Raw genomic sequence first — 23,077 nt, 5'->3', positions numbered from 1 at the left:
ATGTCTCCCTCTACGTCTCCCACTACCTCTACATCTCCCTCTACCTCTCCCTCTACCTCTACATGTCCCTCTACCTCTCCGTCTCCCTCTACATCTCTCTCTACATCTCTCTCTCACTCAATCCCTTGGTGTGCAGAAAGGGATATGTGGTTGGTGGGTGGCATGGGTCTACATGCATTTCCTCTGCACCAGTCAGTTAGCTAGCGGAGAGGAGCAGGTGTTGGGTGTCTCTGACACACTAAGACACGGTCTCAGTCAGGGAAGACCTGTCAGACCAGCTCATTAGAAGCCTCATCACCTCTTTGTATCATCGCTTAGTGGGCTGCTGCAGGTTTGCCGTAACGACAGGTGGCCACCGTCACCGCAGACATTGTGCCTGCCACCACACAGGACATGAACTGAATAAAATAAGGAGAGATAATTATACAGCTCTGTCTTAAATGAAATGAAGTTAGCTAGTTTAATGATCGATGACAGGTACTTTGCAGTTTTTGACTTTGTGGCTTTACAGTCGTAAGCGGTGTTGATTGTAAACGTTTCCCTGGGCATGGCATCTGGATTAAATTGTCAATGGAATATGTACTGTAGTGTTGATTATTGAGTAGTTGTTGGTGTAGATATTGTAAATAGATATGCGGTGGCGATTTTTTGTCTTCAGTAGTCATCCTCACTATCACCTGTATTTATGCCAATTTCCTGCGTTCTACATGACTGATGGAAGAGGAGAAAGTGAAACCTTCAGTTGTGCATCTTCTTTCTCTAAGATGGTCTTTCATGCTGTGGGCTAGTTATAGTATTTCAGTCACGCATCTTGTTTATTTAGAAAAGAAAATTAGATTGGAAGGCTGGGACCCGGAGAGCCAAGGCATCACGCGCTTCACACACTGAGGCGGAAAGAGAAAAGCGAGAGACTCGCACCTGAGTGTGGGTGCTGCTGCTAGTGTTACTGCCTCAATCTGTCTGCAACATGGGTGCCATTCTACCAGCGGCCATCTTAGAGCAGTTTCCCTCCATGTGCGCAGGTTGACATTTATTGTCATGAGTCTTGCAATTGTCATACTTGAGTAAAAGTAAAGATACATTTATAAAAAAAGTCACCCAGTAAAATACTACTTGACTAAAAGTCTAAATGCATTTGGTTTTAAATCTACTTAAGTATCACAATTAAATGTAATTGCTAAAATGTAACGGTTTTCTTCCATTGAAGGAGAGGAGGACCAAAATGCAGTGTGGTTAGAGTTCAACATGTTTAATAAAGACCATAAACGTGAACACTACAAACCACCGAAAGAGTCCTATCTAGTGCATAGACACAAAGACAGAAGACAACCACCCACAAAATACCCAAAGAACATGGCTGCCTAAATATGGTTCTCAATCAGAGACAACGATAAACACCTGCCTCTAATTGAGAACCAATCTAGGCAACCATAGACACCTAGACTAGAAAACACCCCATAAACATACAAAACCCCTAGACCAGACAAAACACATAAATCCCCCATGTCACACCCTGACCTAACCAAAATAATAAAGAAAACAAAGATAACTAAGGCCAGGGCGTGACACTAAGTATCAAAAGTAAAAGTATAAATCATTTAAAACCTCTTGGAACCACCCATCCCGGATCCTGGAGAATTGTCATCAACTACACTAATTAGCATAGCGCAATGGTCAAAAAACATTCCTAGAAAATATTAATATTCATGAAATCACAAGTGAAATATAGTGAAACACAGCTTAGCCTTTTGTTAATCACCCTGTCATCTCAGATTTTGAAATTATGCTTTACAGCCAAAGCAAGACAAGCGTCGGTGTAAGTTTATCGATAGCCTAGCATAGCATTATGTCCAGCTAGCAGCAGGAAGCTTGGTCAAGAAAATCAGAAAAGCAATCAAATTAACCGTTTTACCTTTGATGATCTTTGGATGTTTTCACTGACGAGCCTCCCAGTTAGACAGCAAATGTTCCTTTTGTTCCATAAAGATTATTTTTATACCCAAAATTCCTCCGTTTGCTTGTCATGGTTTGTTCAGAAATCCACCGGAAATAGCGGTCACGACAACGCCAAATGTTTTTGTTGAATTATATACATAATATAACGACAGAAACATGGCAAACGTTTTTTATAATCAATCCTCAAGGTGTTTTTCAAATATCTATTCCATAATATATCAACCGGGACAATTGGCTTTTCAGTAGGAGCGAGAGGAAAAATGACTACTGAGCTGGCCACTTACACAATGTAGTCGTTTACGCTCATTCTTCAACATAAAGGCGTGAAACTACGTCACAATGCTGTAGACACCTTAGGGAATACGTAGAAAAATTAATCTGGTTGATATCCCTTTCAGTGACCAATAGGGGTGCATAGGAACACAACGGTTTCAAAACATGAGTCACTTCCTGATTGGATTTTTCTTAGGCTTTTGCCTGCAATATCAGTTCTGTTATACTCACAAATAATATTTTGACAGTTTTGGAAACTTTAGAGTGTTTTCTATCCTAAGCTGTCAATTATATGTATATTCTAGCATCTGGTCCTGAGAAATAGGCGGTTTCCTTTGGGAACGTTATTTTTCCCAAAATAAAAATAGTGCCCCCTAGTTTCAAGAGGATAACCTAAAATTCCTTATATTAAACAAACCAGACGGCACAATTTGATTTTTAAATGTTTTATTTATGATTGGACACTCCAACACTGATACATAATTTTCAAACTAGACATTTGTGTTTAGTGAGTCCACCAGATCAGAGGCAGTAGGGATGACCAGGCATGTTATCTTGATAAATGCTTTAATTGGACAATTTTTCTGTTCTGCTAAGCATTCAAAATGTAAGAAGTGATTTTGGGTTTCAGGGAAAATGTAAGGAGTAAAACGTACATAATTGTATTTCGGAATGTAGTAGAGGGAAAGTAAAAGTTGTCAAAAAATATAAATATTAAAGTAAGTGCAGATACCCCAAAAAACAATTAAGTAGTTCTTAAGTATTTTTACTTAAGTACTTTACACCACTGCTTGGCCTGGAGGCAGAACTGAGCGTTTTCCTCTTAGATAGACCAGCCGCAAAGTCAAAATTTGCTATATTGTACAAATTCATGAAAACTAACATTTGTTTTTTGGTATTAATTTAAGGTTAGGGTCGGGCATTAGGGTTGGCAATGTGGTTAAGGATGAGGTTATGGTTGGGGTTAGGTTTAAAATGTGATTTTATGACTTTGTGGCTGTGCCAGCTAGTGACCACTCTGCAGAACTGCCTCCAGAACAAGATTCACAATGAAAAACACCAACCTGCTCCATGTGTCTCTTCTCATCTTGAACAGCCCTGACGCCTTTGAGCCGGAAGACAACAGAGTGATGTCGCTGTGGAACAGATGAACATTACCTCACTGGCTTCAACACATCCAACCATCGCAACTCACACCTCATTGTCACCCCCTCTAATTTCTTTCCATCCCTCCCTCCCTCTTTCCGCCTACTCTTCTTTCAGCCTGCTCCCCTACCATGCTGCGATAATTATTCACTGCTAAAAGAATACAGCTGGTAGGAAACAACACAGCTAGTCTCTGTTGGGAGGGAGGAACAGAAGGGTTTGGCACTGGGTTCATTACATGAGCCTGTTCGAAATAGCAATGCCAGCTGATCTGTACATGGGTCACAAGTAGTCGTAATTGTCAAAGCTGGAGCAACTAAAATAAAGTGTGATGATTCACTGTCTCCGGCAGTGTGTGCGAGTGACTCAGCGATCCCCCCGGTGTTTGACAGTGCTTTCATCATCCGTTTGCCCACTAAGCATCAAAAGGACTTTTCCTGCTATGTCTCTGCTGTGCCCACACAGTATTGTTAATATGAGACGAGGTCTGTGGCTGGAGTGTTGGTGTCTCATTTCAATGTCGTTTTAGGTCATTTGGCAGGCATCAGTGTGTGCAGAATGAGGTTTGATGCGGTATTGAGGGCAGCCACAGAGATCCCATGGACACGAGAGAGGTTTATGGAAAATATAAATGCAAAAGTATATATAATTTATTAGGATATGATGCCTGAAAATGTGCAAAGTGCAAAATGACTGAGGTCAAATCAAATCGTATTTGTCACATGTGCCAAATACAACAGGTGTAGATCTTACTGTGAAATGCTGAATACAACAGGTGTAGATCTTACTGTGAAATGCTGAATACAACAGGTGTAGATCTTACTGTGAAATGCTGAACACAACAGGTGTAGATCTTACTGTGAAATGCTGAATACAACAGGTGTAGATCTTACTGTGAAATGCTGAATAGAACAGGTGTAGATCTTACTGTGAAATGCTGAATAGAACAGGTGTAGATCTTACTGTGAAATGCTGAATACAACAGGTGTAGATCTTACTGTGAAATGCTGAATACAACAGGTGTAGATCTTACTGTGAAATGCTGAATACAACAGGTGTAGATCTTACTGTGAAATGCTGAATAGAACAGGTGTAGATCTTACTGTGAAATGCTGAATAGAACAGGTGTAGATCTTACTGTGAAATGCCAAATACAACAGGTGTAGATCTTACTGTGAAATGCTGAATACAACAGGTGTAGATCTTACTGTGAAATGCTGAATAGAACAGGTGTAGATCTTACTGTGAAATGCTGAATAGAACAGGTGTAGATCTTACTGTGAAATGCTGAATAGAACAGGTGTAGATCTTACTGTGAAATGCCAAATACAACAGGTGTAGTAGACCTTACTGTGAAATGCCAAATACAACAGGTGTAGTAGACCTTACTGTGAAATGCCAAATACAACAGGTGTAGATCTTACTGTGAAATGCTGAACACAACAGCTGTAGATCTTACTGTGAAATGCTGAACACAACAGGTGTAGATCTTACTGTGAAATGCTGAACACAACAGCTGTAGATCTTACTGTGAAATGCTGAACACAACAGGTGTAGATCTTACTGTGAAATGCTGAATACAACAGGTGTAGATCTTACTGTGAAATGCTGAATACAACAGGTGTAGATCTTACTGTGAAATGCCAAATACAACAGGTGTAGATCTTACTGTGAAATGCTGAATACAACAGGTGTAGATCTTACTGTGAAATGCTGAATACAACAGCTGTAGATCTTACTGTGAAATGCTGAATACAACAGGTGTAGATCTTACTGTGAAATGCCAAATACAACAGGTGTAGACCTTACTGTGAAATGCCAAATACAACAGGTGTAGTAGACCTTACTGTGAAATGCCAAATACAACAGGTGTAGATCTTACTGTGAAATGCTGAATACAACAGGTGTAGATCTTACTGTGAAATGCTGAATACAACAGGTGTAGATCTTACTGTGAAATGCTGAATACAACAGGTGTAGATCTTACTGTGAAATGCTGAATACAACAGGTGTAAATCTTACTGTGAAATGCTGAATACAACAGCTGTAGATCTTACTGTGAAATGCTGAATACAACAGGTGTAGATCTTACTGTGAAATGCTGAATACAACAAGTGTAGATCTTACTGTGAAATGCTGAATACAACAGCTGTAGATCTTACTGTGAAATGCTGAATACAACAGGTGTAGATCTTACTGTGAAATGCTGAATACAACAGCTGTAGATCTTACTGTGAAATGCTGAACACAACAGCTGTAGATCTTACTGTGAAATGCTGAATACAACAAGTGTAGACCTTACGTGAAATGCTTACTTACAAGCCCTTAACCAACAATGCAGTTCAAGAAATAGAGTTCAGAAAATATTTACTAAAGTAAAAAATAAAACAAAAAGCAACATAATAAAATAACAATAACGAGGCTATATACAGGGGGTACCGAGTCAATGTGTGGGGGTGCAGCTTAGTCGAGGTAATTTGTACATATAGGTAGGGGTAAAGTGACTATGTGTAGACAATAAACAGCAAGTAGCAGCAGTGTAAAAACACAGGGGGTGGGGGTGTCAATGTGAATAGTCCGGGTGGCCATTTGATTAATTGTTCAGCAGTCTTGGGGGTAGAGGCTGTTAAGGAGCCTTTTGGACCTAGACTTGGAGCTCTGGTGCCGCTTGCCGTACGGTAGCAGAGAGAACATTCTTTGACTTGGGTGACTGAAGTCTTTGACAATTTGGGCCTTTCTCTGACACTGCCTAGTATATAGATCCTGGATGGCAGGAAGCTTGGACCCAGTGATGTACTGGGCCATACCCACTACCCTCTGTAGCGCCTTGCGGTCAGATGCCGAGCAGTTGCCATACAAGACGTGATACAACCGGTCAGGATGCTCTCAGTGGTGCAGCTTTACAACTTTTTGAGGATCTAGGGACCCATTCCAAGTCTTTTCAGTCTCCAGAGGGGGAAAAGGTGTTGTCGGGCCCTCTTCACAACTGTCTTGGTGTGTTTGGACCATGATCATTTGTTGGTGATGTGGACACCAAGGAACTTGAAACTCTCGACCCGCTCCACTACAGCCCCGTCGATGTTAATGGGGGCCTGTTCGGCCCTCCTTTTCCTATTGTCCTTTTCCTATTGTCAGCTCTTTTGTCTTGCTCACATTGAGAGAGAGGTTGTTGTCCTGGCACCACATTGCCAGGTCTCTGATCTCCTCCCTATTGACTGTCTCATCGTTGTCGGTGATCAAGCCTAACACTGTTGTGTTGTCAGCAAACGTAATGATGGTGTTGGAGTCGTGCTTGGCCACTCAGTTGTGAGTGAACAGGGAGTACAGGAGGGGACTAAGCACACACCCCTGAGGGGCCCTTGTGCTGAGGATCAGCATGGCAGATGTGTTGTTACCTACCCTTACCACCTGGGGGCGGCCCGTCAGGAAGTCCAGGATCCAGTTGCAGAGGGAGGTGTTTAGTCCCAGGGTGCTTAGCTTAATGTTGAACTTTGTGGGCACTATGGTGTTGAATGCTGAGCTGTAGTCAATGAACAGCATTCTCACATAGGTGTTTCTTTTGTCCAGGTGGGAAAGGGCAGTGAGATTGCATCATCTGTGGATCTGTTGGGGCAGTATGCAAATTGGATTGGGTCTAGGGTTTCCGGGATGATGGTGTTGATGTGAGTTATGACCAGCCTTTCAAAGCACTTCATGGCTACCGATATGAGTGCTACGGGGCGGTATTCATTTAGGCAGGTTTCCTTCACTTTCTTGGGCATGATGGTCGGCTTAAAACATCTAGTTATTACAGACTCGGTCAGGGATAGGTTGAAAATGTCAGTGAAGACACTTGCAGTTGGTCCGTGTATGATCTGAGTACACGTCCGGGTAATCCGTCTGGCCCCGCAGCCTTGTGAATGACCTGTTTAAAGTTCTTGCTCACATTGGCTACGGAGAGCGTGATCACACAGTTGTCCGGAACAGCTGGTGCTCTCATTCATGCTTCAGTGTTGCTTGCCTCCAAGCGATTTAGATCGTCTAGTAGGCTCGCGTCACTGGGCAGCTCACGGCTGGGTTTCCCTTTGCAGTCCGTAATAGTTTGCAAGCCCTTCCATCCGACGAGCCTCAGAGCCGGTGTAGCAGGATTCAATATTAGTCCTGTATTGACACTTTGCCTGTTTGATGGTTCGTCTGAGGGCATAAGGGAATTTCTTATAAGCGTCCGGATTAGTGTCCCGCTCCTTGAAAGCGGCAGCTCTAGCCTTTAGCTCGGTGCGGACATTGCCTGTAATCCATGGCTTCTGGTTGGGGTATGTACGCACGGTCACTGTGGGGACCATGTTGTCGATGCACTTATTGATGAAGCTGAGGTGGTATACACCTCAATGCCATTGGATGAATCCTGGGACATTCCAGTCTATTCTAGCAAAACAGTCATGTAGCGTAGCATCCGAGTTATCTGACCACTTCCCTATTGAGCGAGTCACTGGTACTTCCTGCTTTAGTTTTTTTCTTGTAAGCAGGGATCAGGAAGACAGAAGGATGGTTAGATTTGCCAAATGGAGGGCGAGGGAGAGCTTTATATGCTTCTCTGTGTGTGGAGTAAAGGTGGTCTAGAGTTTTTTTCCCTCTGGTTGCACATGTGACATGCTGGTAGAAATGAGGTAAAAATGGATTTAAGTTTGCCTGCATTAAAGTCCCCGGCCACCAGGAGCGCTGCTTCTGGATGAGCGTTTTCTTGTTTGTTTATGGCCTTATAGACTTGGTTGAGTGTGGTTTTAGTTCCAGCATTTGTTTGTGGTAGTAAATAGATGGCTACAAATAATACAGATGAAAAAACTATCTTGGTAGATAGTGTATATATATGCGTATAGTACCAGTCAAAAGTTTGGACACACCTACTCATTTCAGGGCTTTTCTTTATTTTACTATTTTCTACATTGTACAATGATAGTGAAGAAATCAAAACTAAGAAATAACACATATGGAATCATGTCGTAACCAAAAAAGTGTTAAACAAATCAAAGTATATTTTATATATGAGATTCTTCAAAGTAGCCTCCCTTTGTCTTGATGATAGCTTTGCATACTCTTGGCATTCTCTCAACCAGCTTCATGAGGTAGTCACCTGGAATGCTTTCACGAAGCCTTCTTTTTGATACTTTCATCTATTGGTTTGATCTTCAAATGTATCACATGATATGGGAGTATAAAATAGTTTTCACCATATATAATACTTGCCTCCTCTTCCCTCCACAGCTGGGACAACCTACATCTTCGGGAGAGGAGGAGCCCTCATCACGTACACCTGGCCCCCTAACGACCGGCCGAGCACGCGGGCAGACCGGCTGGCGGTGGGCTTCAGCACGCAGCTCAAGGAGGCCGTGCTGCTCAGGGTGGAGAGTGCCAAGGGACTGGGAGACTACCTGGAGCTGCACATAGTAAGATACTAACCTGGGGACCGCAGAGGGGATAGATGGTGTAATGGGTGGGGAGTTGGCGGTGGGACATCATGGCGGGGGAGCAGTACATGGGGTTTGGGGATTGGTGGGGTGAGTGGGTTGGCGGGAAAGTATGTTGAAGTGGCACAAAGTTGGAGGGACAGTATTTTAGAGGCAGTAGTCTGTATTGGAGGGACAGTATTTTAGAGGCAGTAGCCTGTATTGGAGGGACAGGAGATTGGGGGGACAGTATGTTAGTAGGTTGGAGGGATAATACGTTTGAGGGAAAGGAGATTGGAGGGACAGGAGATGGACAGGAGATGGGATATAGACAGGAGAGGGACAGTAGATTTGATAGACAGGAGGGGGACAGGAGAGGGACAGGAGATGGGATAGACAGGAGAGGGACAGGAGAGGGACAGGATATTGGATGGACAGAAAGGGGCCAGTAGATTGGAGGAACATGAGAGGGACAGTAGATTGGAGGAATATGAGGGAGAGAGTAGATTGGATAGATAGGAGAGGGACAGGAGAGGGACAGGATATTGGATGGACAGAAGAGGGACAGGAGAGGGACAGTAGATTGGAGGAATATGAGGGGGAGAGTAGATTGGATAGATAGGAGAGGGACAGGAGAGGGACAGGATATTGGATGGACAGAAGAGGGACAGTAGATTGGAGGAACATGAGGGGAGAGTAGATTGGAGGAACAGGAGGGCGGCAGTAGATTGGAGGAACATGAGAGGGACATTAGATTGGATATACAGGAGAGGCACAGCAGAGGGATAGGATATTGGATGGACAGGAGAGGGACATTAGATTGGATATACAGGAGAGGAACATGAGAGGGACAGTAGATTGGATGGACAGAAGAGAGACAGTAGATTGGATAGACAGGAGAGGGACATTAGATTGGATATACAGGAGAGGGACAGGAGAGGGACAGGATATTGGATGGACAGGAGAGGGACATTAGATTGGATAGACAGGAGAGGAACATGAGAGGGACAGTAGATTGGATAGACAGGACAGGGACAGGAGAGGGACAGGAGAGGGACAATAGATTGGATGGACAGGAGAGAGACATTAGATTGGATAGACAGGAGAGGAACATGAGAGGGACAGTAGATTGGATAGACAGGAGAGGGACAGTAGATTGGATAGACAGGAGAGGGACAGTAGATTGGATAGACAGGAGAGGGACAATAGATTGGATAGACAGGACAGGGACAGGAGAGGGACAGGATATTGGATGGACAGGAGAGGGACATTAGATTGGATAGACAGGAGAGGGACAGGAGAGGGACAGTAGATTGGATAGACAGGAGAGGGACAGTAGATTGGATAGACAGGAGAGGGACAGTATATTGGATAGACAGGACAGGGACAGGAGAGGGACAGGATATTGGATGGACAGGAGAGGGACATTAGATTGGATAGACAGGAGAGGGACAGGAGAGGGACAGTAGATTGGATAGACAGGAGAGGAACATGAGAGGGACAATAGATTGGATGGACAGAAGAGAGACATTAGATTGGATATACAGGAGAGGGACATTAGATTGGATGGACAGAAGAGAGACATTATATTGGATATACAGGAGAGGGACAGGAGAGGGACAGGATATTGGATGGACAGGAGAGGGACAGGATATTGGATGGACAGGAGAGGGACAGTAGATTGGATGGACAGAAGAGAGACATTAGATTGGATATACAGGAGAGGGACAGGAGAGGGACAGGATATTGGATGGACAGGAGAGGGACAGGATATTGGATGGACAGGAGAGGGACAGTAGATTGGATAGACAGGAGAGGGACAGTAGATTGGATAGACAGGAGAGGGACAGTAGATTGGATAGACAGGAGAGGGACAGTAGATTGAAGTAACATGAGAGGGAAAGGAGAGGGACAGTAGATTGGATATACAGGAGAGGGACAGGAGAGGGACAGTAGATTGGATGGACAGGAGAGGGACAGTAGATTGGATAGACAGGAGAGGGACAGGAAATTGGATAGACAGAAGAGGGACAGTAGATTGGAGGAACATGAGAGGGACAGTAGATTGGATGGACAGGAGAGAGACAGTAGATTGGAGGAACATGAGAGGGACAGGATATTGGATGGACAGAAGAGAGACAGTAGATTGGATAGACAGGAGAGGGAAAGGAGAGGGACAGTAGATTGGATAGACAGGAGAGGGAAAGGAGAGGGACAGGATATTGGATGGACAGGAGAGGGACATTAGATTGGATATACAGGAGAGGGACAGGAGAGGGACAGGATATTGGATGGACAGGAGAGGGACATTAGATTGGATAGACAGGAGAGGGACAGGAGAGGGACAGTAGATTGGATAGACAGGAGAGGGACAGGAGAGGGACAGTAGATTGGATATACAGGAGAGGGACAGGAGAGGGACAGGATATTGGATGGACAGGAGAGGGACAATAGATTGGATAGACAGGAGAGGGACAGGAGAGGGACAGTAGATTGGATAGACAGGAGAGGGACAGGAGAGGGACAGTAGATTGGATAGACAGGAGAGGGACAGGAGAGGGACAGTAGATTGGATAGACAGGAGAGGGACAGGATATTGGATGGACAGAAGAGGGACAGTAGATTGAAGTAACATGAGAGGGACAGTAGATTGGATATACAGGAGAGGGACAGGAGAGGGACATTAGATTGGATAGACAGGAGAGGGACAGTAGATTGGATGGACAGGAGAGAGACAGTAGATTGGATAGACAGGAGAGGGACAGTAGATTGGAGGAACAGGAGAGAGACATTGGATTGTATAGACAGGAGAGGGACAGTAGATTGGAGGAACAGGAGAGAGACATTGGATTGTATAGACAGGAGAGGGACAGTAGATTGGAGGAACAGGAGAGAGACATTGGATTGTATAGACAGGAGAGGGACAGTAGATTGGAGGAACAGGAGAGGGACAAGAGATTGGAGGAACAGGAGAGAGACATTGGATTGTATAGACAGGAGAGGGACAGTAGATTGGAGGAACAGGAGAGGGACAGTAGATTGGAGGAACGGGAGAGGGACAGGAAGTGAAGTGACTACTCAGTGATCATTGGGCAGCTCATTACCTGTTATACCCTCTTACCAAACAAATAATTTCTCCATCCCATCCCTTATTTTGACTCTCATATGGTCTAGGTCAGGGGTATTCAACTCTTACCCTACGAGGTCCGGTGCCTGCTGGTTTTCTGTTCTACCTGATAATTAATTTCCCCCACCTGGTGTCCCAGGTCTAAATCAGTCACAGATTAGAGGGGACCAATGAAAAAAGACAGTGTAACTTGCTTCGAGGTCCAGAGTTGAGTTTCAGCGGTCTACGTAAAGAGAACCCGAAAGATAACTTTATAAGGCAATTAAAGGACATCCGGCCCTTTTAAAAAGGCATTAATGCTGCCTTTAAATGTCTCATTGACCTGTGTGCTCACTGCTCTCTGGCTTCCGACGATATTCAAAACCCATATTATTTTAATGGATGACATTCTGTTCATTATCAGCTGGCTGCCGAACCCAGTGGCTTTGTTCTTCTCACTGTAGCTGGTGTCAAACACGCACGCACGCGCACACACGCACACACACACACACACACACACACCCACACACACACACACACACACACACACACACACACACACACACACACACACACACACACACACACACACACACACACACACACACACACACACACACACACCCTTCCCTGCAGGTATGAAGAGAGGCTGGTGCCAGGTGCTATTCTAGACTGTGCTGTCACATGATTCCTCTCTCTCTGTCTCTGGGCTCACACTGACTAACTACAGCCTTCAAGGCAGAGTGAAAATAGTGCTGCTATCCCCTACTTTCTACTCCTCTTTTCCTCTCCTCCCTCATCCACCCATCAGTCTATCTACCCTTAGGTCGATGTGGGGATTGAGTGTGCGTGTGTGTTGGCATGTGTGTGTGTGTGTTTAGTTTGACACTTCTCCCTCTTCATTACTCTTACCCCAATGCATTTGGTCTGCCGCTGCCTAGGAGGCACAGGGACACATTTGACCCGGGGTCAAGCCTCATTCAGCACTGTGTTTGGGACTATGGCTGGGAGGGACGGACAGAGAAACACACACATACACACACATGTACCCCTGCACATCGACTGGTACTGGTACTGGTACCATGTGTAGATAAGTTATTGTGTATTTATTATTACTTTTATTATTACGTGATTTACTTTTTTATTATTTCTCTATTTTATTTATCTCACTGTTAGTCTACAGCTGTTGTTTACAAAGCATCAATTTGAAGAAATCTTGCTCAGTGTTGGGGTTTCATACCACAGGTCAAGGCCAAAATGGTTTAAATAGTTTTTTTCCCCTCAACAATCTACACACAATACCACATAATGACAAAGCAAAAACAGGTTTGAAGAAATGTTTGCAAATTCATTTAAAAAACATTTACAGCGATTACAGCCGTGTCTTCTTGGGTATGACACTACAAGCTTGGCACACCTGTATTTGGAGAGTTTCTCCCATTCTTCTCTGAAGATCCTCTCAAGCTCTGTCAGGTTGGATGGGGAGCGTTGCTGCACAGCTATTTTCAGGTCTCTCCAGAGATGTTCGATCAGGTTCAAGTCTCTGGCTGGGCCACTCAAGGACATTCAGAGACCTATCCCAAAGCCACTTTTGCGTTTCCTTGGCTGTGTGCTTAGGGTCATTGTCCAGTTGGAAAGTGAACCTTCGCCTCATTCTGAGGTTCTGAGAGCTCTGGAGCAGGTTTTCATCAAGGATCTCTCTGTACTTAATCCATTCATCTTTCCTTTGATCCTGACTAATCTCTCAGTCCCTGTCACTGAAAAACATCCCCACAGCATGATGCTGCCACAGCATGATGCTGCCACCGCCATGCTTCACTTTAGGTGTGGTGCCAGGTATCCTTCAAACGTGGCGCTTGGTATTCAGGCCAAAGAGTTCAATCTTTGTTTCATCAGACCAGAGAATCTGGTTTCTCAATGTCTAAGAGTCTTTAGGTGCCTTTAGGCAAACTCCAAGCGGGCTGTCATGTGCCTTTTACTGAGGAGTGGCTTCCGTCTGGCCACTCTACCATAAAGGCCTGAGTGGTGGAGTGCTGCAGAGATAGTTATCCTTCTGGAAGGTTCTCCCATCTCCACAGAGGAACTCTGGAGCTCTGTCAGAGTGACCATTGGGTTCTTGGTCACCAAGGCCGTTCTCCCCCGATTGCTCAGTTTGCCGGTGCAGCCAGCTCTAGGAAGAGACTTGGTGGTTCAAAACTTCTTCCATTTAAGAATGATGGAGGCCATTTTGTTCTTGGGGACATGCAATGCTGCAGAAATGTTTTGGTACCCTTCCCCAGATCCGTGCCTCGACACAATCCTGTCTCTGAGCTCTACGGACAATACCTTTGACCTCATGGCTTGGGTTTTGCTCTGACATGCATTGTCATCTGTTGGACCTTATATAGACAGGTGTGTGCCTTCAATTGTCCTATCAGTTGAATTTACCACAGGTGGACTCCAATCAAGTTGTAGAAAGATCTCAAGGATGATCAATGGAAACAGGATGCACCTCAGCTCAATTTCTAGTCTCATAGGAAAGGGACTGAATACTTATTTATTATATATTTGCAAACATTTCTAAATCCTGTTTTCGCTGCCTTCTATATCACCTAGCATCTATAACACAATTAATCACCTAGCATTCTATGTCACCTGACCTTATATATCACCTAGCCTTCTATATCACCTAGCATCTACATCACACGATATCACCTAGCCTTCTATACCACCAAGCATTTCTATACCACCAAGCCTTTCTATACCACCAAGCCTTTCTATACTACCAAGCCTTTCTATACCACCAAGCCTTCTATACCACCAAGCCTTTCTATACCACCAAGCCTTTCTATATCACCTAGCCTTCTATACCACCAAGCCTTTCTATATCACCTATCCTACTATATCACCTATCCTACTATATCACCTAGCCTTCTATATCACCTAGCCTTCTATACCACCAAGCCTTTCTATATCACCTAGCCTTCTATACCACCAAGCCTTTCTATACCACCAAGCCTTTCTATACCACCAAGCCTTTCTATACTACCAAGCCTTTCTATACCACCAAGCCTTCTATATCACCTAGCTTTCTATATCACCTAGCCTTCTATACCACCAAGCCTTCTATATCACCTAGCCTTCTATATCACCTAGCCTTCTATACCACCAAGCCTTCTATACCACCAAGCCTTCTATATCACCTAGCCTTCTATATCACCTAGCCTTTCTATATCACCTATCCTCCTATATCACCTAGCCTCCTATATCACCTAGCCTCCTATATCACCTAGCCTCCTATATCACCTAGCCTTCTATATCACCTAGCCTTCTATATCACCTAGCCTCCTATATCACCTAGCCTCCTATATCACCTAGCCTTCTATACCACCAAGCCTTCTATATCACCTAGCCTCCTATATCACCTATCCTACTATATCACCTATCCTACTATATCACCTAGCCTTCTATATCACCTAGCCTTCTATATCACACGATATCACCTAGTCTTCTATATCACACTATATCACCTGGCCTTCTATATCACCTAGCCTTCTATATCACACTATATCACCTAGCCTTCTATATCACACTATATCACCTAGCCTTCTATATCACCTAGCCTTCTATATCACACGATATCACCTAGTCTTCTATATCACACTATATCACCTAGCCTTCTATATCACCTAGCCTTCTATATCACACGATATCACCTAGTCTTCTATATCACACTATATCACCTAGCCTTCTATATCACACTATATCACCTAGCCTTCTATATCACCTAGCCTTCTATATCACACTATATCACCTAGCCTTCTATATCACACTATATCACCTAGCCTTCTATATCACACTATATCATCAGGGGATTCCATCACATCCCATCGACTTTGTATCATCACAGTGGGTATATCAGGGGTGAGTCCAGAATGGCAGCCTATCCCCTACGGGCCCTGGTCAAAAGTTGTGCACTACATTGGGAATGGGGTACCATTTAGGATGCAACCAGTATCAGTGTGAGTGCATTACGGGTCTGTAGGTTTCGTTATAGGGCTGATGAGAGCTGGGTTGACCTTGGGTTGACCCTGCCGACTGTCTGTTGTCCTTATTCTTTGTTGTCCTCCCGCTCACCCTTCACTTCAGGCCATCAGCCTCTTCTCCCAGCTCTTTTTCTGCATCTCTCCCACTGGAATCACTTTGGATTTGCTCTGTGCTCCTCCTGAGTCACCTAAATGACTCCCCCCTGTGCAACAGTGCTTCTTTAATTACTATCAGCTCCATGGTAGAGGACAGAGGCAAGTTACTGTTGGACCAGGACTGGGGGCTGTACCTTCGTATATCATGATGCTTTCTTTATAAGGGTCTCATGGGCAAGTGTAAATTCAGTCTGACGTGTGTCTAGTATGTCTGACGTGGGTATAGTCTGTGGGGTAATCCATTTTGATTGTGGATATCGATTGCCATATCACTAAAGCTCTCTTACATCTAGGAGCTCGAAGAGATACAGAAAGTTCTGTGGGGACACTTTTCACTTTACATTACGCAGGCCTTATTCCAGAGCAATGGATTTACCCATGTAATTACATTGTAACACACTAGTAGGTGACTCATTGTTTCTCCATGACTAGGAGAAAAATATGTCTATTAATATCAATATTTAATTATACAATAATATAAACAGTACCAGTCAAAAGTTTGGACACACCTACTCATTTAAGTTTTTATTTTTATTTCTACTATTTACTACAATGTAGAATATATTTTATACTTGAGATTCTTCAAAGCTGCTACCCTTGATGACAGCTTTGCACACTCTTGGCATTCTCTCAACGAACTTCACATGGAATGCTTTTCTAACAGTCTTGAAGGAGTTCCCACATATTCTGAGTACTGAGCTGAATTCCCTTCACTCTGCTGTCCAACTCATCCCAAACCATCTCAATTGGGTTGAGGTTGGGTGATTGTGGAGGCCAGGTCATCTGATGCAGCGCTCCATCACTCTCCTTCTTGGTCAAATAGCCCTTACACAGCCTGAAGGCGTGTTGGGTCATTGTCCAGTTGAAGAACAAATTATAGTCCCACTAAGCGCAAACCAGATTGGATGGCGTATCGCTGAAGAATACTGTGATAGTCATGCTGGTTAAGTGTGCCTTCAATTCTAGATAAATCACAAACAGTGTCACCAGCAAAGCACCCCCACACCATCACACAACCACCTCCATGCTTCACGGTGGGAACCATACATGCAGAGATCATCTATTCACCTGCAGTTGGAACCAAAAATCTAAAATTTGGACTCATCAGACCAAAGGGCATTACTCATGTTTCTTGGCCCAAGAAAGTCTCTTCTTCTTATTGGTTTCCTTTAGTAGCGGTTTCTTTGCAGCAATTCAACCCCGAAGTCCTGATTCACGCAGTCTCCTCTGAACAGTTGATGTTGAGATGTGTCTGTTACTTGAACTCTGTGAAGCATTTATTTGGACTGCAATTTCTGAGGCGGGTAACATTAATTAACTTACCTCTGCAGAGGTAACTCTGGGTCTTCCTTTCCTGTGGCGGTCCTCATGAGATCCAGTTTCATCATAGCACTTGACTGTTTTTGCGACTGCACTTGATAGACTTACCTCCATCTTAAGGTAATGATGGACTTTCGGCTCTCTTTGATTATTTGATCTGTTCTTACCATAATATAGACTTGGTATACCACCCCTACCTTGTCACAACACAACTGTGTGTGTGTATATATATATCACAGGAGGCTGGTGGCACCTTAATTGGGGAGGACGGCCTCGTGGTAATGGCTGGAGCAAAATAGGTGGAATGGTATCAAATACACCAAACAAATGGTTTCCATGTGGTTGATTGCATTCCACTTGCTTCGAGCCGTCCTCCCCTCAGCAGCCTCCACTGATTTATATATGTGTGTGTACACAGGATCTCCTTCCCTCCCCGACCCAGCCGTCCACAAGTGAGAACAGACACAACATACAAACACAGCAGCCTCTCATTACAGGAAGTAACACGGTGTTGACGGATGCCCATTGGAGCCCTCTGTGACACCGCAAAGTCTGGCTCTCCGGGCTGCATCTGGGGTTGGTCTGAGTAATGATATGCATTGGCCCTATGTCTGTCTCACAGCACCCCGCCATGCACACACACATCAAGAGAGGGAGACACAGACACAGACACAGTTACACACACACACACACACACACACACACACACACACACACACACACACTCACCAAGAGAGGGAGACACAGACACAGTTACATACACACACACACACACACACAGCAAGAGAGGGAGAGACACACGTGCAAGGACACACACTGTCTGTCACTGTCACACACACACACATGCAGACACACACACATAAGGGGTCCAAAAGGGCTCTGGTCCAAGTTAGTGCACAATATAGAACATAGGGTTCCATTTGGGACGGACCACTGTGTGCTTTTATATGGCCCACAAAGTGAGCTTGTTATTCATCAACTCAACGGCCTCCATTTTGGAGTGATGGGTCACCGATGCTGAAGATAGTTCCCTTATCAGTCATCTCTTAGAAGCCACTTCCTTGTTAAGTTACAGGATCATCACGGGGAATTGCCCATTTATCTGAAGTGTAGGTGATTTGTAGATCATTCACCACAGTTCTAAAGGTAGCTGACAAGCGAGGGAGCGAGGGAGAGACAGTCAGTGTATATCTGTGGTCCTAACAAATGACAGTCTTATGTTTACAATGTGTGAGTTGTCACGGTAACGGCTTTATCCGACCTGACCTCATCTGCAGTTATATCGCAGAGGCGACCAGGAGTCTGGGCCCCGCCAGTCTGTTTGTCAATGAGCTGTCCTGGGTCATCATATTAAATAAGCCAAGCACTGATTACTTGTTAGGGGCCCCATACTATCTGATGTCTAGTGTGACGGTGCCAGGTTCTCCGTAAACCAGAAGTCTATTTCAGGTTCACTGTGAAGTGTGGCTCTTACCATTTGTCTACCAGAATTTCTGAGGACCACATTTTTGCTACATTAACATTTTTACACCAACAAATAACCTTAAATTCATTACATTTTCATCTCTTCTCAAAAAATTCAAAGGGTAATGGCATTTACCCAATAAAAAAACTATTTCTCACAAGCATTTGAATATTGTTCCATACAATGATTTGTACTCTAAATGTTGCGGCCCCACAGCAGTTCCCCCCCATATTTGAATACCACTGCTAAGGAACAGACACACTCATAATCTCATCTCTCCCCTCCCCTTCTTCCCTTTCCTCTTAAACGAGTGTCACTTTAAAAAATGGAGTCCCCCTCATCTTGCTGGCGGGGGAGAAAAGACACAAGCCAAACATAAGGTTGTATGTGTGTGCGAGTGAAGGAATGTTTGATGAATGATATGTTGGCGCAGGGGGGCCAGCGGTCGTTGGCATTAACAAGATGGGGCCCAGGTGGGTTTGGGAGGGGCCTCTCCTCAGCATGCGTGGGGCCGGGCGGGTATCGATTAATCCTGCCTCTGCGGCCCACTAATGAATTTCCTCCACATGGGTGGAGTGCTGACAGCCTCGCCTGAAGTCCTCCACCTGGCTCTCTGTGCTCTTCCTGCTTTCCGTGGTTTTCCTGTCCCCTCCCTCAGGGAGGGGGGGGGGGCGGGGGGGGGGGGGCTGCTCAGAGGCGAGTGCTCCCTACAAGTCTGGGATGCTTTGGGGAATTAGCAGCGATTAGATTCACGCTCCACAGCTGCAGGAAACTGTCTCGGTATGGAATCAGAGATTGAACCAAAATGACCAGATGAAGTCTAAGCAATGAATGGATAGTTAGACCTTTTAACCATTGTGGTTGATTATATTCTGAGAAATACAGGCAACCACCCAGGTAGGCTAGGCCCCTAGGTAGAAAGGTAGCTAACTAGGTGGATTGGTATTAGCACAGAACAGGTCCCTTGCTGTGTTTGTAGTTGCGGTGGCGATGAGGCTGTGAATGCCCAGTGAGTTCCGGGTGTGAATGCCCAGTGAGTTCCGGGTGTGAATGCCCAGTGAGTTCTGGCTGTGAATGCCCAGTTAGTAAATAGATTGCCTCCCTAGGATATATTCGCTATTAGGGGAGAAGGAAGAAGCAGGGAGGCAGGACTGACCTGCTGTTTCCTGGTTGATCTAATTCCCTGGGGAAGAGGGGATAGAGGGTACACCACAGCACCCATTCACTAACTACGGTTAAAGAGTGCATAAGCTATATCCACCACATGCATGGGTTCAAATAGTGTTTGTTTTCATTTAAATACTTTGTTCTTTCTATTGATTCTGTCCAGAGTGCCAGATCCATTTTGGACTGTTGGGCCGATTCGATTGGTTCCATTGCACCAGGCTACCTCAGCCAAGTGCAGCTGACGTTTTTGAATGATAACACCCAGAGTTGGTATTCTAGTATCTGTTGTGAAGGATGTTGTCAAGGAAGTGAGTTTGTGTTTATACAGGATCTCCCGCCCTCCCAGTTAACCAATCATGAGCCCTCTTAAACTGTTACAAAACTTGAGAGGGTTACGGCGATGTGGTACGGAGCTCAATTTGGCCTCTACGTGCGTCCAGAGGCCCCCGCAATTGCTACAACACCCTCCATACGACGCCTACGACCACATTTTCGGGTGACGCATACATTTTCTCTTAGAAATCAAAGCATATATGGGCTGCAAGGTGTGACAAGAGGCTGTTGATGATTTGAGAAAGTTGAAAAAAAAAAAGCTTGCGCTCTGTTCCTTGCCTCAGGCTGCACAGACGTTCTCTCATCAAGTGATCATATTTTCAAATCAAATCAAATGTTATTTGTCACATGCGCCGAATGCAATTGGTGTAGACTTTAAGGTGAAATGCTTGCTTACGAGCCCCTAACCAACAATGCAGAGTTTAAAACTAAAATACCCCGTTCAAAGGCACTTCAATCTTTTGTCTTGTTCATTCACCCTCTGAATGGCACACATACACAATCCATGTCTCAACTGTCTCAAGGCTTAAACATCCTTCTTTAACCTGTCTCCTCCCTTTATCTACACTGATTGAAGTGGATTTAACAAGTGGCATTAGTAGGGGATCATAGCTTTCACCTGGATTTACCTGGTCAGTCAATGTCATGGAAAGAGCAGGTGTTCTTAATGTTTTGTACACTCAGTGTACAACGGTACAATCTTTATTTAAATTCCGTTTTTTTGGGCTCATATATATTTATATATAGGCCTATGTGTATACATAATCTCTAATATGTATATGGGTGTTTTGAAGGAATAACCACCTTAGAAAGAGCTGTCCGTTTCATTGTGTTAGAAACAACATCCACAACGGCCATGTTTTCCACTCAGTTTCATATTGCAATAGTTTTTATTGGTTTTACAAATAGATATCAAGAAAGAACATAATGGACAGTAACAAAATAAATAGAGCAACGAGTTCCATTGATACTATCCTTGTCATGCCCTGACCTTAGGGAGCCTTTTCATTCTCTATTTTGGTTAGGTCAGGGTGGGACTTTTTATTTCTATGTTGGCCTGGTATGGTTCCCAATCAGAGGCAGCTGTCTATCGTTGTCTCTGATTGGGGATCACATTTAGGCAGCCTTCTCCCACCTGTTTGTGGGATCTTGTTTTTGTGTTGTAGCCTTTTTGCACTACAAAGCTGCACGTTCGTTTTGTTACACTTTATTGTTTTGTTGCTGGTTCACATGAATAAATATGATGAACGCCTTCCGCCCTGCACCTTGGTCCAATCCTTCCAACAACGATCGTTACAATCCTACGCTACAGCTGTTGGACAATAAATGAAACATATATATATATATATATATAGTACCAGTCAAACATTTGGACACCTACTGATTCAAGGGTTTTTCTTTATTCTTTACTATGTTCTACATTGCAGAATAAAAGTGAAGACATCAAAACTATGTATTGAGTTAATCCAATAGCACTGAGTTAATCCAGTACCACTGAGTTAATCCAATAGCACTGAGTTAATCCAGTACCACTGAGTTAATCCAATAGCATTGAGTTAATCCAGTACCACTGAGTTAATCCAATAGCATTGAGTTAATCCAGTACCACTGAGTTAATCCAATAGCAGTGAGTTAATCCAGTACCACTGAGTTAATCCAATAGCAGTGAGTTAATCCAGTACCACTGAGTTAATCCAATAGCAGTGAGTTAATCCAGTACCACTGAGTTAATCCAATAGCATTGAGTTAATCCAGTACCACTGAGTTAATCCAATAGCATTGAGTTAATCCAGTACCACTGAGTTAATCCAATAGCACTGAGTTAATCCAGTACCACTGAGTTAATCCAATAGCACTGAGTTAATCCAGTACCACTGAGTTAATCCAATAGCATTGAGTTAATCCAGTACCACTGAGTTAATCCAATAGCAGTGAGTTAATCCAGTACCACTGAGTTAATCCAATAGCAGTGAGTTAATCCAGTACCACTGAGTTAATCCAATAGCAGTGAGTTAATCCAGTACCACTGAGTTAATCCAGTACCACTGAGTTAATCCAATAGCATTGAGTTAATCCAGTACCACTGAGTTAATCCAATAGCATTGAGTTAATCCAGTACCACTGAGTTAATCCAATAGCACTGAGTTAATCCAGTACCACTGAGTTAATCCAATAGCATTGAGTTAATCCAGTACCACTGAGTTAATCCAATAGCACTGAGTTAATCCAGTACCACTGAGTTAATCCAATAGCATTGAGTTAATCCAATAGCATTGAGTTAATCCAGTACCACTGAGTTAATCCAATAGCACTGAGTTAATCCAGTACCACTGAGTTAATCCAATAGCATTGAGTTAATCCAGTACCACTGAGTTAATCCAATAGCACTGAGTTAATCCAGTACCACTGAGTTAATCCAATAGCATTGAGTTAATCCAATAGCATTGAGTTAATCCAGTACCACTGAGTTAATCCAATAGCACTGAGTTAATCCAGTACCACTGAGTTAATCCAATAGCATTGAGTTAATCCAGTACCACTGAGTTAATCCAATAGCACTGAGTTAATCTAGTACCACTGAGTTAATCCAATAGCACTGAGTTAATCCAGCACCACTGAGTTAATCCAATAGCACTGAGTTAATCCAGTACCACTGAGTTAATCCAATAGCATTGAGTTAATCCAGTACCACTGAGTTAATCCAATA

The 23,077-nt window shown here is 43.9% G+C and overlaps 1 protein-coding gene across 1 annotated transcript in view; it reads left to right on the top strand.

The window, feature by feature from the left end:
- The window catches only part of LOC115133629 (neurexin-2-like), a 566,883-nt gene that overhangs the window by 444,394 nt on the left and 99,412 nt on the right, over positions 1-23,077 (top strand). The window contains exon 11 of the mRNA XM_065021929.1: positions 8,617-8,798. Within this exon, the coding sequence (XP_064878001.1) occupies positions 8,617-8,798 (182 nt within the window). The remainder of the gene's footprint in view (positions 1-8,616; positions 8,799-23,077) is intronic.

This window comes from Oncorhynchus nerka, linkage group LG8 (genome assembly GCF_034236695.1).
Source record: "Oncorhynchus nerka isolate Pitt River linkage group LG8, Oner_Uvic_2.0, whole genome shotgun sequence".
Lineage (NCBI taxonomy): Eukaryota > Metazoa > Chordata > Actinopteri > Salmoniformes > Salmonidae > Oncorhynchus > Oncorhynchus nerka.
Note: the sequence above shows the minus strand (reverse complement) of the source record. Positions and strands in the feature narration are given on the sequence as shown.